This window comes from Megascapheus bottae, chromosome 15, assembly GCF_031878675.1.
Source record: "Megascapheus bottae isolate mThoBot1 chromosome 15, mThoBot2.hap1, whole genome shotgun sequence".
Taxonomy (NCBI): Eukaryota; Metazoa; Chordata; class Mammalia; order Rodentia; family Geomyidae; genus Megascapheus; species Megascapheus bottae.
The window spans coordinates 7,559,917-7,575,464 of NC_143523.1; the positions used below are offsets into that span (position 1 = coordinate 7,559,917).

General features: G+C 43.5%; 2 protein-coding genes across 2 annotated transcripts in view; one reads left to right on the forward strand and one right to left on the reverse strand.

The window, feature by feature from the left end:
- Positions 1–763, reverse strand: part of LOC150053743 (transforming acidic coiled-coil-containing protein 2-like) — a 52,547-nt gene extending 51,784 nt beyond the window's left edge. Inside the window, exon 1 of the mRNA XM_090345508.1 lies at positions 24–763. The gene's annotated coding sequence lies outside the window, so the exon portion shown is untranslated. The remainder of the gene's footprint in view (positions 1–23) is intronic.
- On the forward strand, positions 511–15,423 carry Nsmce4a (NSE4A component of SMC5/6 complex). The gene is made up of 11 exons (XM_090345719.1): positions 511–848; positions 1,360–1,437; positions 4,073–4,203; positions 7,134–7,282; positions 9,081–9,180; positions 9,724–9,814; positions 11,015–11,109; positions 12,164–12,212; positions 13,952–14,043; positions 14,132–14,217; positions 15,248–15,423. The coding sequence occupies exons 1-10, from the start codon at positions 566–568 to the stop codon at positions 14,204–14,206; spliced, it is 1,143 nt and encodes a 380-aa protein (XP_090201845.1). The 5' UTR covers positions 511–565; the 3' UTR covers positions 14,207–14,217; positions 15,248–15,423.
- Positions 15,424–15,548: the final 125 nt, after the last annotated feature.

Consider the following 15,548-nt stretch of genomic DNA (forward strand, 5'->3'; position numbering starts at 1 on the left):
TCTTTTCTGGGCTCTTACTGTACCGAATCTGTTTATGATGTTCCCTTGAGGAAATAAAACGTGTTCTCAGCATCAAAGTGAACTTCTGGGAAGCATTTGCTATCTGATCCAAAACTCATGGGGCGAATTGCGTCCATTTGTCGTTGATACTGTAAGGCCTAGAGCATCATCTTTCTTGGACCTTTTCAGGCCTGCGAACGTACCGGCCTGCTGCAGAACATTTAGCCCGGTTAACAGAGTTTATGAGAAAGGCCAAGGGACACTGTTCCTTTTTACTTCTTCTTGTGATCCTGCTGTGTCCAGGGGACCAAGGGGACTCCAGGCAGATGCAGCTGCAGCAGGGTGGGCAGAGAGGATGGCAAGGGGACGTGGCTGCGCGGGGACCCGGCTGCCCGGGCACCTGCGCCCGCCCCGGCCGGGTGGCGGCCTCCAGCCACAGGCGTCGCTGTGGTCCGGCGCGCTGGCCCGGGCCCCGGTTCCGCCGGCGCCGGCGCTCGCGCCCAGCGGGGTTTCAGTTTCTGGCGCGAACTTCCGCCGTCCCGAACTTGCAAGGCGGTTGGGCGCGATGTCGGGGGACAGCGGCGGCTGCGGGCCCGAGGCCCGGGGCCGAGGCCGCGACCCGCACCGGGATCGCACCGGCTCGCGCTCCCGCTCGCGCTCCCCGCTGTCCCGGCGCGGCGCCGCGCACGAGCGCAGGGCGGCCCCGGAGGGCCCGAGCCTGGACGACTCGGACCCGTCGGATTCCGGGGACGAGATGCTCGACCCAGCCGCCCTGGAGGAAAAGACGGACCACGGCCTGTGCCGCCAGATCCGCCATCAGTACCGGGCGCTCATCAACTCCGTCCAGCGTAAGGCGGCGCCTCCGGTCGGGTGCGGGCCGGGTGTGCGGCCGGGCGCGGGTCCCGGGGACTCGGCGAGTCCCGGGAGCGCGCGGGCCGGGGCGGGGGACGCGGGTCTCCGCGTTTGTTCACCCCCGTCCCCCCCCACCGCCTCGGCGGGGCCCGCCGGAAGAGCGAGGGCGCCGGCGCCGCGCGCGCCCGGCCTCCGCTCGCCGGCGGGGCCGAGTCGGACGCGGATCCCGCGGCGCCGTCCTCGGCGGGCTCTCCGGCCCGGCGGGCACCGTCTCGGCAGAGTTAGGCAGCCGACGCGGGGAGCCCTGCGGGGTGCGGTGGCGGGAGTCGCGGTTGGCTGATAGCAGTTCTTGCTTCTTCAGGCAGCACCGCCTTTCTCCTTCCGTGCCCACTGGGTTAGAGGAGACACCTGAAGTCATTTCCAGGGCGGATGGGAACTTCAGGACAACGGGTCATCGCGAGCGATGGAGCGCGGTGCTCAGAGTTCCTATTTTTTTTTTTTCCGTAGAAAACCGAGAGGATATATTGAACGCGAGCGACAAATTAACCGAAGTCCTGGAAGAGGCCAACACTCTGTTTAACGGAGGTGATGCATTATGTCCTGTCCTACCGCACATACGTGCTCGGGATCATTTTAATTTTAGAGGCGTCCAAGTGCGTCACCAGATCGGAAACCTCTGTCTTTCCTTGCAGCACATGTCAAGGGCATCGTGTCCAGTTCCGGGGTGGGTCCCACGGAGTTCAGACAAGCCTCTCACCCTTGTTTTGTTGCCAGTTCACGCCTGAGAGTTTTGCATGCGTGCATCCCATTTGTTGACTGGATGAATGATGAACTGAGCTAGCCTCTGAAATCTTGTTATTTTTTCTGACCTCTGCTCCCATCTCCTTCTGCTCAGTGAGTTTTCACCTAGAACCTAGTACAGGAAGTTATGCCTCCATGTACCTGTTGGGCACCAATCCCAGGCACGAGAGAAAGGATCCAGCTGAGAGAATTGAAGTCCAGTTTATGGCACTTAAAAAAATAATAAATTTGGGGACCAAGACATGAGAAAGGGTATCAATGTTTGTGAAGTAATGCACCCTTCTATCTGGTGAATATAATGTAACCCTTTTATTAATTACAATAAAAAATATATGAAAAAAATAATTTTAGTTTGAGCCCGGTATTGGTGACTCAAACCTTTTATCCTAAGTACTCAGATATCTGTGAGCTTAGGGTCAGAGTTTGAAGCCAGCCTCAGCAGAAAAGTCCATGAAACCCTTAACTCCAGTAAGATACCAAAAACGGTAGAGATGGAATCATGGCTCAAATGGTAGAGTGCTAGCCTTGAGCACAAAAGTTTAGAGACAGAGGCTGAGATCTAAGGATTGCGGTTCAAAGCCAGTGCAGGCACTAAAGAACTTGAGATGCTTACCTCCAATTATCCACTAGAAAATGGGGAGTGGGGCTGCGGCTCAAGGGTAGGATGGTAGCTCTGGGAGAGTGCCCAGGCTCGGGGTTGGGCAGTATCCTTGAGCTCAGGGACAGAGTCCAGGCCCAGAGTTCAAGCCCCATGACCCACTGAGTTAAAGTCCCAGGATGAACATGCACCCAAGTCTTAGTTTGAAGGAAAAGCAGCAGCAGCATCAACGGCCGGGATAGTGGTTGTTGTGTTCAAGTCTTGTTCAGTGACAGTGCACAGATGGTGGTCTCTAAGACAGCTACCTAGACCCTTGTTCCTGCCAGGCCCTTCTCACAGTTCTGTGGGAACCTAAAGAGAGAATGCAGATATAGTGGTTTTTAAAAAAAAGTGTCAGCATGATTGGCCGTGTCCTGACTCCTTGATTCCTCATCTTTGAGTACTGGAAGGTCATTAGTGTGGCTACTTATGACCTTTAAACACCTGGAGTCTTCCATTTGGTCAATTTGGATATAACTGTGGTCTCCTTTCAACTCCCCTTGGGCTACCACATTTGCTACATCTAAATATTCTCATGTGGAAACTCCAGGAACCAAATAACCCTCTTTCTCCCCAATAGGCCTCCGACCCCCCCACATAGTTACTTGCTTCCATTGCCAGCATCCACAGCCTCCTCACTGTCTTTTCTGACTTATTTACTCTACATCTGACTGGCCATTTATCTACCTCATTACCCTCTCCCCGGCTTGTCAGTCTCCTGGATTTGAGGTAGAGGTTTAAGGTGAAATTTTAAATCAGTTGGGCCCCAGGAGTTGCTCACAAATGGAATTCTCGATGCGTAGCAGCAGTGGATGTAATGTCTGTAATTCCTTCCTTGCATGTGCCATGGGGCTGATGGGAAAGAAGGATGGAGAACAGGGCCCAGAGCAGCTACTCAGCAGCCAGCATCTTTCGGGATCCCTGTCATTACAGGGTTTGCCAAACTCTGCCTTACTGGTTCTACTTTGTCCTCTGATTGGTTGAACTTTCCTTCACCTCCCTGAACTTCATTCTGTCTCTCCCCTACTTGTAGTAGACATTTGATGATTTACGTGGAATGATGGGTTACTTGAGTCAAAGGGAAAATCCAGATGTTTCATGATAGAGGTTTTGTTACCCTAGGGTTATGAAGCAGTTGTGATTCAGTATAAAAGCTAGAGACCACCTCCTTTTGGGAAGCTTGGTCAGTCCTGAGATTTTGGGATGGAGCCACTTTTAGAAGAAGGTGGGTCTGGTTGGTTTCCAGTCTTTTTTTTTTTTTTTTTGCCAGTCCTGGGCTTGAGCTCAGGGCCTGAGCACAGTCCTTGGACTTTCTCAAGGCTAGCGCTCTACCACTTGAGCCTCAGCACCACTTCCGGCTTTTTTCTATGTATGTGGTACCGAGGAATCGAACCCGGGTCTTCATGCATGCAAGGCAAGCACTCTACCACTAGGCCAAACAACCGCAACCCCCCCCCCCCCCCGGGGTTTCCAGTCTTTCAAGAAAAACATTGTGTAGGCCTGGGATGGTGGCCTAGTGGAGAGTGCTCGCGTAAGCATGCATGAAGGCCTGAGTTTGATTCCTCTGTACCATGTACACAGAAGAAGCTGGAAGTGGTGCTGCTGTGGCTGCAGAGGTAGAGCGCTATCCTTGAGGAAGCCCAAGGACAGTGTCAGGCCCTGAGTTTAAGCCCCAGGACTAGCAAAAAAAAAAAAGACACTTGAAAGTAGATGGAAAAATAGGAAAATGTCTGTGGATACTGTCTGTTTCCTAATGTGTGTGTTTCCTTCCTTTCTCCATAGTGTCCCGAGCAAGAGAAGCAGTCTTAGATGCCCACTTTCTTGTTCTGGCTTCAGATTTAGGCAAAGAGAAAGCAAAGCAGCTACGCTCAGATCTGAACTCATTCGATATGTTAAGATACGTTGAAGCTCTAGTAAGTTCAAAGCTACAGAATTTTAATTTAAAATGTTGTTGTTTTTTTTTCTGTTGTATAAATTACCTTCTTTGCTTACGTCATTTTGTCAGTAGTTTTCACTGTATATCCTTTTTCTAATTCTTTTTTTTTTCTGGACTCAGGCTCTTCTAAAAAGATTGACAATGAAAGCTGAAGCATGTGTTAGATTAAGGGTGGGAACTCGTAGCAGTTGAATCTCTTAGCTTTCTGTTTTAGGACTCTGCTCTGGATCCTCAGTCATTTCATATGTGTTCTAGGTCATTCTCAGCCTGGGAGGGGTTACAGGGGAGCCCACTCTGCAGGGCCAGAGCTCAGTTGGAGAGGAGAAGGACTGATGAGGAGGCATATTTTGGTTTGCCTTTGAGCATATTTTATAACCATATGATATGATGGCAGTTTTTCATTTTGATTTATTCATCTTCCTTTGTGTCTTAGTTTGGTTACATGTGAAATTTCATTTTTCTAGATGAAGTTGTGCAAAAATAAAAGGCACACGGTGATCTTTCGTGGTACTCTGTTGTTGGGGATAGCTCTGTCCTAGCACAGGAAGATCCACCTTAGTACAGACATTGACTTTAGGGCTGGATACATTGTTTCAATGGTTATTCCAATGATTTAAACTGGTGTGGTAGATCAGGTCTGTAATCCCAGTGACTCAGGAGGCTGAAGCAGGAGGAATGCAAGTGTGTGCTACATATTGACAGTCTCAAAATAAAAATTAAAAAGGAATAGGGGTATAGTAGCTCAGTGGTGGCACACTTTCCAAGCCTCACTGTGTGAGGCTGTGGGTTTCATGGTAGAGGTAAGGAGGGGAAGGAAAAAAAAAAGACTTAGTACTGTGAAATCTAACCCAATAAAGTGATTATTTTGTAAAGTCATAATGCGGACAATGGTTTTCCAATTTGTGTTTAAAGCCTTAATATAGGGGCCAGGAGCATAGCCTAGTGGTAGAGTGGTATATCTTTCCATATATATATTTTGTTTATTTGTTTGTTTTGGTGCCAGTCCTGGGGCTTGAATTCATGGCCTAGGCACTGTCCCTGAGTTTTTGTGCCTAAGTCTTGGGCTCTACCACTTGAGCCACAGTTCTGCTTCTGTTTTTTTTTTTTTTTTTTTTTTTCTGTCAGTCATGGGGCTTGAACTCTGGGCCTAGGTGCTGTCCCTGAGCTCTTTAGCTCAAGGCTGTACCACCCTGCCCCTTGTGCCACAGCGCCACTTCCTGTTTTCTAGTGATCAATTGGAGATAGGAATCTCACGGACTTTAGTGCTCGGGCTGGCTTTGAACTGCATGCGATCCTCAGATCTTAGCCTCCTGAGTAGCTAGGGTTACAGGCATGAGCCACTGCACCTGGCTCACTTCTGGCTTTTTTAATAATTATTTTAAAAAAATAAGGTAAAGCTCCATACTTTAAAAAATCAGAATAAATTTTAGAAGTCTTAAGGCAACAATATAAAACTTAACGTGTATAGTAGTCTAGACTCGGGCAGGGGAAGGCCTTCCCAAGTATACAACGTACAAAATAGATGCTGAGGAAAAGGTTGGTAGGTCTGAGCAGAGTACTGTGGGAACTTCCTCGTACCGGGGTACAGTGGTGACTGGATGCCAGGCGGAGGATGGATGGATGGTTTCCCCATCATGTTACTTTGACCAGGCCCTTGGAGCCCTGCGGAGGTACTGTGAGCCTTGATGAAGTTGAGCTCTTCAAGGGTTTTTGTGAAGTTTCTATTTTACTTGAGTAGCTTGGCTATTCGACAGGATGATGCAATGTTTGTCTTTTTCATGAAATGAAAGTGAATGGATTACATTTTCTATAAGATTGTTTGAGTTGAGAGAACTTTTGCTGGCTCGCCCCGGGGTGAAAAGCAGTCCTCACTGCTGCTCCTCTTCTGATATCTGGGCATATTGAAAGCACAAGTTAAGTAGAGACCTTTAGGGAGGAGACTAAGCTTCTTTTTTTTTTTTTTTTTATCTGGGAGCTTTTCATTTGGGATGCAGTATTTTGTATTTATGTCAACATAGTTTTGAACATAGCTGAACTGTTAGTGATACAACAGTCTCTAAGGAGCTTAGTTCTGTCTGGCATATTTTTTTGTGTGTGCTGGTCTTCGAACTTGAACTCGGGACTTGGGCACTATCCCTGAGCAAAAATGCTCTACCACTTGAACCACAGCTCCCCTTCAGGCTTTTCAGGAGTTTATTAGAGATGAGAGTGTCTCAGACTTGCCTGCCTGGGCTGGCTTCAACCCGAGATCCTCAGATCTGAAGCCTCCTGAGTAGTTAGGATTACAGACCTGAGCTACTGTGCAAGGCCTGACTGGCACTCTTGATTGATCTGCTGAGTCTTGCAGGCACCTATACCCAGTAAAGGGACAACGGTGAAACAGTAACATGTTAATTGTGACAACCAAAAATTTTGGCTCTGCCAAAAGATCCCTGGGGACAGAATCACCCTGGTAAGAACCACTTGCTTTCAGTCATTTCACTTTCTCACCCAAAGTTCTAAATACACTGAGGCATATTTTCCGTCAAAGAGAGGGTACCTTTGGGGCCAGGAGTTTGGCCTACTGGTAGAGTGCTTACCTAGCATGCACAAAGACCCAAGTTCTATTCCTCGGTACCGCATACATAGAAAAGGCCAGAAGTGGTGCTATGGTTCAAGTGGCAGAGTGCTAGCTTTGAGGAAAAAGCCCAAGGACAGTGCTCAGGCTCTGTGTCAAGCCCTAGGACCGGCAAAAAAAAGGTACCTTTGATTAGGAACTTATGTATAATTTTTACAGTAATTGAGTCATCATATTAATATGCGGAAAGCAAGTTTTTGTGTCAGGTCTCTTAAAGGTATAGTGATAAAGATTATTGGATGTGGTAAATGATTGCTTGTGGTTTAATTTTTTTTTTTCTTTTTTTGTAGCTGACATATATGGGTATAAATCCACTAGAAGCTGAAGAATTCCTCCGTGATGGAGATAGTTCTGATTTGGAATTCATAATCCGTTCCTGGACAATATCGGGCAAAACAGCAGAAAATACCTTTAATAAGACCCATACGTTCCATTTTCTGTAAGTCTATCTTTAAAATTCAATAGACTATTTGTAAATCTTTATGTTTCATTATAGGAACAAAGATCTTTCAGAATTAGGCTACCACCCGTGAAGCCATTGTTTAGACTATGTGGACTTAGAATTAGAAGTCCATAAACTCTTCTTGCAGATGGAGTCTTAAAGGACCTCTCATCCTGCCTTAGCAGAGATGATTTTGGACCAGAACCTCCTTACCAAGGCTCTGGACTGTTGGTATTCTAGCACATCAGATTTGGGGTCTGTAGCGAACATCTGGTTTTGTCTTATCTTTGAAGTCCTTGCTGTGTAAGGTGATACCTCTTACTCGGGATACTTACAATTTGTGCAGTGTATGCAAGGGCCATTTATTGTAGTGTTCTGTAGTGTGATCACTCAGGCTACTTGAGCATGTAAACTGCCTAGATTGCTGTTTGGATACAACTCTAATATTTGTAAATTATATATTTTGTTATCTTTAAGGATGCAACTCTCATTTTCAGGAGTTTTTATTTTCAAATGAAATTGGCTTCTGTCTACTTTCTTAGTTTGGTACTAGGAGAAACTAAGAAGTGTTCCAGCTGATTCTTTTGTTAGACACCGTTCAGCACCATGGTCCTGTTACCTAGAGCATATTTTTCTCTAGATAACCTTCTCAGTTGGTTCAGTCTTTTCTTTCTTACATGATACAGCTCATGGACACTTGTCCTGGTAGTAGTATAGTTAGAAAACACTGAAAGTACAAATTATGGTAGGTTTGTGGTAAAGATTTGGCCTCAGTAACAAGGGTAAAAAACACGGTTCTTTATTGTAGGACAAATCAAGTCTCAATCTTTGATTCTTTCTGTTCTGTGTGCTAAGCTCCATCAAGTTCTAGCATCTATGTTTACATAACATCTTAAACGGTACCTCCTCATCCAGCCTAGTTTCCTTCTTCAGTGAAGACTACACAAGTCTGCACTTGCCAGTATCTCCACTTCCAATGTCCTTGTCCCTTTCTTTCCTATCTGGTGAGATTTACTTGTCCACGTGTCCCAACCTGAAGGCTTTCAATGACTTCTCCAGTGGGATCAGGAGCACAGGATCAGATTTCCCAACCTAATCTCTCCTATGTTTGGGTAGATATCTGCCTCAGTACTCTTCTAGCACCTAAGTAGCATTTTTCTACAACACTGTAGAATCTACCACATTGTGTTGACACAATCTGTGCGTTGGTCTCTATCCTTCTAGTCCATACATTTTAATCTCAAGGGTAAAGAGCACATGAATCTAGATTCCTGGGGCCTTGATCTCTATGTGATGCATGCATAGTTCTAGTTGAACAATATGTGTTTTTAGTTGATATAACCCCAAAGGAAAGCAATCCTGTGGCCTTTGTTTGACCCTAATGCTGACAGGGACATCTGTTGTCCCAGGGTGTAAACCTCTGCCATGGTTCTGCTACTATATGAAGGCTTTGACCCCATGGGAGCAGCTTTGATTTTGCCCCCTTCTCCCCCCCCTCCCCTGCTCATCCTTGCCATGATGTGTAAATTGGCTCTGTACATCAAAACAACAGGCTAGCTGGAAAGACCTGACATACACCAGCCAGTACACAGGGCACCATGGAGGTGTTTGAGGAAGTATCTGGCTGAGCCAAACTTATAGATAGAAGGAGCAGACAGGATGTCACAAACATTATCAGTCTTGGTCTGATGATGCAGCTCATATGTTACCGATGTCTGGTGTGAATTTGATTCTACCATGCCTACTGCTCTTAGTGAAATGAAGCAAAAGTACTTGAAAGCATATTTTTCATTAGGTTGGGTTCAATACAAGGAGAGCTCCCAGTGCCAAAGCCTCGAGTCGATCGTCCAAGAAGAGCACGTACGATCGATGAACAGCGAGCAATGCCTGCTCAGGTTTGTTCCTTTAGACCACATAAAGTTAAAATATCGTTGATGTCATGTATGTAACTGGCTGTCTTTTTTAGGATACAGAGTCAGGTTCTATTATTTAATTAATCATTTTATTTAAGCCTTAACATTTTTGTATAGTTTTAACTTGTTCTTGTCTATCAGGGTATCTCATCTTCAGTGCTGTAAAAATTTAGAGTCAGATAATACTTTGCTCTGTGGAGGTTTCCTGGGTGTTATAAAGTGCTTAATAGCGTCTCTGACCCCTACTTACTAGATGCCCGATTGTACCTTCAACCCTAAGTTGTGACAGCCCAAACTCTAGTTATTGTCAGACAATGCCTGGGTGGGAGAGGGGAGTATTAAAATTGTGAACCACTGTCTTAAACGTTTTATATTTTTTACTATAAATTTTAAGATGAAGCTTAAAATTGCTAGTAGTTTCTAACGAAAGACTTGAGGAGTTATGATGTTCAAGAGAGAAGGAATGATGATGAAGTAGCAAGCATGGAGGCCAGTCAGCTTGACAGTAGATTCATTTTTTTCCAGTTGAAATGTATGGAAGAGTCTCATCAGGAAGCAACAGAAAAAGAAGTAGAAAGAATCTTGGGATTGTTGCAAACATATTTTCGAGAAGATCGTAAGTAGGACAAAATTAAAAGTAGAGTAGTTTGAGCTGGTGGCTTGGTCCTGTACTCTTAGCTACTCACAAGGCTTAAAATGTGAGGATCGTAATTTGAAGCCATCTTAGGGAGGAAAGTTCATTAGCACCAAAAAGCTAGAAATGCAGGTGTTGTTTCAAGTAGTAGAGGACCAGCCTTGAGTTTTGAAAAAGGTAAGGGGATAGCACCCAGGTCCTGATTTCAAGCTTCAGTACAATCCCCCCTCCCCCCACTCCTGGCAGCAACTTATCAAATGTTTTATATAGCTTTAGTGAGGTTATTTGTATTTGATGTTTATTTAAAAGGCCCTTAAATTATGTAGAAGTGCCTTATTCTTTAAAAGTTAGCTAGCCAGGCACAGTGGCTCACACCTGTAATCCTAGCTACTCAGGAGGCTGAGCTCTGAGGATCACGGTTCAAAGCCAGCCTGGGCACTAAAGTCAATGAGACTCTTACCTACAATTAACCACTAGAAAACCAGAAGTGGCATTGTGGCTCAAGGGGTAGGAAGGTGGCCTTGAGCTGAAGAGCTCAGGGACTATGCCCAGGCCCAGAGTTAAAGTCCTGCAACAGACAAAAAAAAAAAAGCTGTATTTGAATGACTTTCTTTCTGGTAATATATAATGAAACTTCCTCCTTTTAGAAATAACTGTCTTTAGAAGATTATTTTTTCTTACTAATACAACTTAAGTGAGAAAAGAAAAAATCTAACTCCTGCCCAGAGATAGTAATTTGTGAAGCTTGGTATGTCAGTTTTCACTATTTTCTGTTTCCTTTTCAAAGGTTTGTTTTTGGAGGTTTTGTTTCTGTAATGTGACTTTTTCATGTGGTTAGTCTTCCATATTAATATGTAGTTAACTTTTTTCCAGTGATTTTTTTTTTCATAAATGTTTTCTTCTACTGATGTGTTTACTGCATTTTACTCTTGTATGAGGTGAAAATGTTGAGTGGAATCATGTTGCTGTAGAATGGCTTTTAAGAGGACTGTCAGGCCAGCAGGCATCTGTATCTTAATGTGCCAAGTTGGCCTCCAGAATAGTTCAATCTCCCTCCCAAACCAGAAGCATGTATTCTCGTGAAGTATGTATTTCTATCCTGTCTGAGGCAAAAGCTAGGGTAGGAGCATTAGTCAACAATGTCCATCTGTTTTGAAGATCTTTCTCTCTTTTTTTCTGTAGCTGATACTCCAATGTCCTTTTTTGACTTTGTGGTCGATCCACATTCTTTCCCACGTACAGTAGAAAACATCTTCCATGTCTCCTTCATTATCCGGGTAAGAGTTCAGATAATGTTTTCCTATGCTAAAAGGTGTGTAATAAAAGCTGTAGAGGGGCCGGGAGTTTGGCCTAGTGTTAGAGTGCTTGCCTAGTGTGCAAGAAGACCCGGGTTCGATTCCTCAGTACCACATACATAGAAAAAAGCTGGAAGTGGTGCTGAGGCTCAAGTGGTAGAGCTCTAGCCTTGAGAAAGTCCAAGGATAGTGTTCAAGTCCTGAGCTCAAGCCCAGGACTGGCCAAAAAAAAAAAAAAAAGCTGTGGAGGAACATACTGGCATAATATAGGTTTGACCCAGTAGATCAAAATATTGGCATTCTTTTATGCATGTTAGGTACGAGAGACTAGGAAAAATATTTTGAATACTTTGCTTTTATATCTTAGAAATTACAGATTGAGAGTCCTTAATCTAGAAGTCCAAAATCTGAAATATTCCAAAACATGAAACTTTTGTCAGTCATGGGGCTTGAACTCTGGACCTGGGCCCTAGCAAATTGTGTTACAGCGCCAAGTCTAGTTTTCTGATGGTTAATGGGAGGTAAGAGTATCACAGACTTTCATGCCCTGACTGGCTTTGGACCAGTGATTCTCAAATCTCAGCCTCCTGAGTAGCTAGGTTTGGGTTATAGGTGTAAACCACTGGTGAAACTTTTTGAGCACTGACATAATGCCAAAAAAAAAAGAATTATACATCTAGCTTCATGTAACATGGCAATTAAAAAATTACCTAAACACTTGTATTGACAAATTTCTCTGAAATAAAATGATCCCAGTGGTAGAATTATGATAAAATGTGAGCACAATAAAGTATATGTAAATCAGCTTTTAAAAACTCAGAATTTCCTTTAGGAGATTCCAGAGCGGAAGATAACATGTGGAATTGAATAGAAACCTCAGCCAGGCCCTGCTTAAAGAAAAATGTTGAGAATTAGTGTCTTCCACATTGTCTCATTATGGAGTGCATGTTGTCTACAGATATTTCTTATTGAACAATTTTTCACACCTACTGGCTATGACAGTCTAAATTTTGGTCTTTTCAAACTCTTGTTTTAGGATGGTTTTGCAAGAATAAGACTTGACCAAGACCGACTGCCAATAATAGGTAAATGATACTGGAAACTTTAGATTCAGAGAAAATATTCCAGAGTATACAAAATGCCTTTTAGCTGATTCCTGGTGACCCACATCTATAATCCTAGCTAGAATGCTTGAGATCTGAGAATTGAGGTACAAAGTCAGCTGGGACAGGAAAGTCTGTGAGATTTTTTTTGTCCCTCATTGTGTTTGAACTCTGAGCCTGGGTGTCCCTAAGCTCTTCAGCTCAAGGCTATCACTCTACCAATTGAGCCATAGCACCAATTCTGGTTTTCTAGTGGTTAACTGGAGATAGAGAATCTCACAGACTTTTGTGCCCAGGCTGGCTTTGAACGGTGATCCTTGGATCTCAGCTTTCTGAGTAATTAGGATTACATGCTTGAGCCACTGGTGTCCAGTTGTGAGACACTTATTTCTAACCAGCCAAAAAGCCAAAAGTGGAGCTATGGCACAAATGGTAGAGTATTAGCTTTGAGCAAAAAAGCTCAGGAACAGAACCCAAGCCCTGAGTTCAAACCCCAGGAGGGTGAAAAATACAAATATTTAATAAACATAAATTTTTTTTTCTTTTGTGTTGGTCATGGGGTTTGAACTCTGGGCCTGGGCATACACTGTCCCTGAGCTCTTCAGCTCAAGGCTAGCGCTCTACCACATTGAGCCACAGTGTCACTTTTGGTTTTCTGGTGGTTCCTAGGAGATAAAATTCTGACTTTTATTCCCTGGGCTGGCTTTAAACCATGAATCTCAGCCTCTTGAGTAGCTAAGATTATAGGCATGAGCCACTGGCACCCAACTCATAAATTTTCTTAAAACATTTTTTTCCTTTGAGTCTGGGACTCACACCAGGCTGGCCCGGAGCTCACTATGTACCCTAAACTGGTCTCAAACTTGTGATCTCCCTGCTGTAGTCTTCCAGGTGCTGGGGTTACATACAGACCTGCACCACCACACAGGTTTTCATTTTTAATGAAAATGTTGTATCTTGCCCAGCCAACTGAAGTCAGAAAGCATGACCATATTTTAACATTAATGGATTCAACATTCATCGATTCAACGTCTGTTGTAAAGATTTACAACAACAACAAAAAGATAAAATTTCCCTGTATTTTAATGGAGCAGTGTATCCCTGGATGGCAGCTCTTCTCTTCCTGAGATTCTGTGAATCCCTTAGTATTTCCTTCTTTCTGTACCTCATGTCCTTCTAAGGTCTTCAGGAGAGAACATAGTGCTGGCTGGGAGTGTAGCCTGCTGGTAGAGTGCTTGCCTACTACTCACAAAAGCCCTGGGTTCGATTCCTTGGTACCACATACATAGAAAAAGCCAGAATGTGGCGCAAGTAGTAGAGCTCTAACCTTGAGAAAGCCCAAGGACAGTGCCCAGGCCCTGAGTACAAGCCCTGAGACTGGCAAAAAAGAAAAAAAAAAAAAGAGAGAACATAGTCCTTTCATTATACTTCACATTCTCAATTTCATATTGGACTCTCTATGGCCTTGCTTTGTGGTTTAGTGCATAGATACGTAGTTTTCTAATGTTTTGGATATGCTAGTGTACGTGGTGGGTTTTTTTTCCCCCCCAAATAGAAGCAAGTGGGATTACTTGCTAGCAAGTTGATAATGCATTATAACTATGTAATATTTTAAATGTCTTCTTGGTGCGTTTCATTTCTGTTACGATTCATTGTTTATAATCCCTGTTCTGATTTGATAATTTTTTAAAAAAATTAAAAAAACTTTGTCTTTTCCACAGAGCCTGTTAATATCGATGAAAGTGAAGGCATTGATCATCAAACCCAAATTAGGAATCAAGGAATTATAGCTTTGAGTTACAGTGACTGGGAGGTAAGAATGCATGTTGCCCTGCTTGATCCTGAGGCTGACTTCTTTTGGTATGAATGCACTGCCCAAATTTTCTTTTCCTCTCCACTAGGAAATTGTGAAGACCTTTGAGATTTCTGAACCTGCAATTGCTTTGAGTCAGAGCCAGCAGAGGTTAAGTACTTGATGCCACTAAAGGTAACATTTTTCTATGTGATAGAGGGTTTTATTACAACTTATTTGGCAATCCACGCCACAACGTTTTCCTACTCCATTGAATGTTCCATTCCTGGAACTGGTGCAAAAGGCAGAGGCAGGATACAGCTAGTGGGGGTCTCTTTATCCCTTCTAAGTTTACTTCAGTACAGCTTGCAAATTAGTGCAAGGCACTGTTCCACATTTGGACTTTTTTTTTGTGGGTGTGTGTGTGTCCTGGGGCTTGAACTCAGGATTTGGGAACTGTCCCTAAGCTTTTGTGCTCAAGGCTACTGCTGTACAACTTGAGCTAATGCTCTACTTCCAGATATTTTTCTTTTTAATGATTAATTGAAAATAAGAGCCATGGATTTTCCTGACCAGGCTGCCTTTGAACCATGATCCTAAGATCTCAGCCTCCTAAGTAGCTAGAATTATAGGTGTGAGCTACCTGCACCTGGCTAGATTTGGATTTTTTTATGCCCTAACAAATTGATGTAAGATGAGTTAACCCAAGGCTTTGGACATAGTAGATAGGTACGTCCTACCACAAGAGTCGCACCCACTCCTCACCCAGCCCAATGAGGGCATATTTGAACTAGATATTTTTTTTCCTAGCTCTAATTTTCTATGATTTTTGATCATTCAAAAGGACCTTATATGTAGTTTTATATACATTTCAATTAATTGATCTTTTGTTCTATGATCATTTCTGTTAAAGCATTTTGAGGGAAAAGGGATGTTTCATATATATATATATATATATATATATATATACCACTTATATGTATCACTATATATGTGGTATATCAATACCAACTTAAGTGATACATATTGGGGTATGTATATACATATGTACACACACATGTATATATATATATATATATATACACACACACACACACACACACACACACACACAAATAATGTAGAGTAACCTAGCCCTACTCACTGAGAGGCAGTACTTAGACTTTATGTGTATTACATGAACTTTACATTTATCATTTGTCAATCTTTTTTTCTCCTTTTGTAGGACTCCACTGGATAGTGAAATCCTAAAAGGAAAGCAGCATGTATTGTACATATTGTATGATTAAGCATTTATAAAGATTGTTTTACCAAATTGTAGCTTTTGATAGTTTATGGGTTTGTCATGATTGTCTTTGATTAAAGGAGATTCACTGCCATATAAATAATTGTATAAAACAACTAATTGTGGTTACTCATTATTTCTCTTCTTGGAGTTTCTTTTTTTAGGTTGTCAATATACTTTGGATCATTATAGTTTACACTGTAAAGTAAGCCCATCTAGTCAACCTCTGCTATCAGTGTGT

Coding starts and splice junctions, on each gene's coding strand:
- Nsmce4a (XM_090345719.1), top strand. CDS start 566: ATGTCGGGGGACAGCGGCGGCTGCGGGCCCGAGGCCCGGGGCCGAGGC. Junction 4,204..7,133: donor TAAGATACGTTGAAGCTCTA/GTAAGTTCAAAG, acceptor CTTTTTTTGTAG/CTGACATATATGGGTATAAA. Junction 9,181..9,723: donor AGCGAGCAATGCCTGCTCAG/GTTTGTTCCTTT, acceptor ATTTTTTTCCAG/TTGAAATGTATGGAAGAGTC.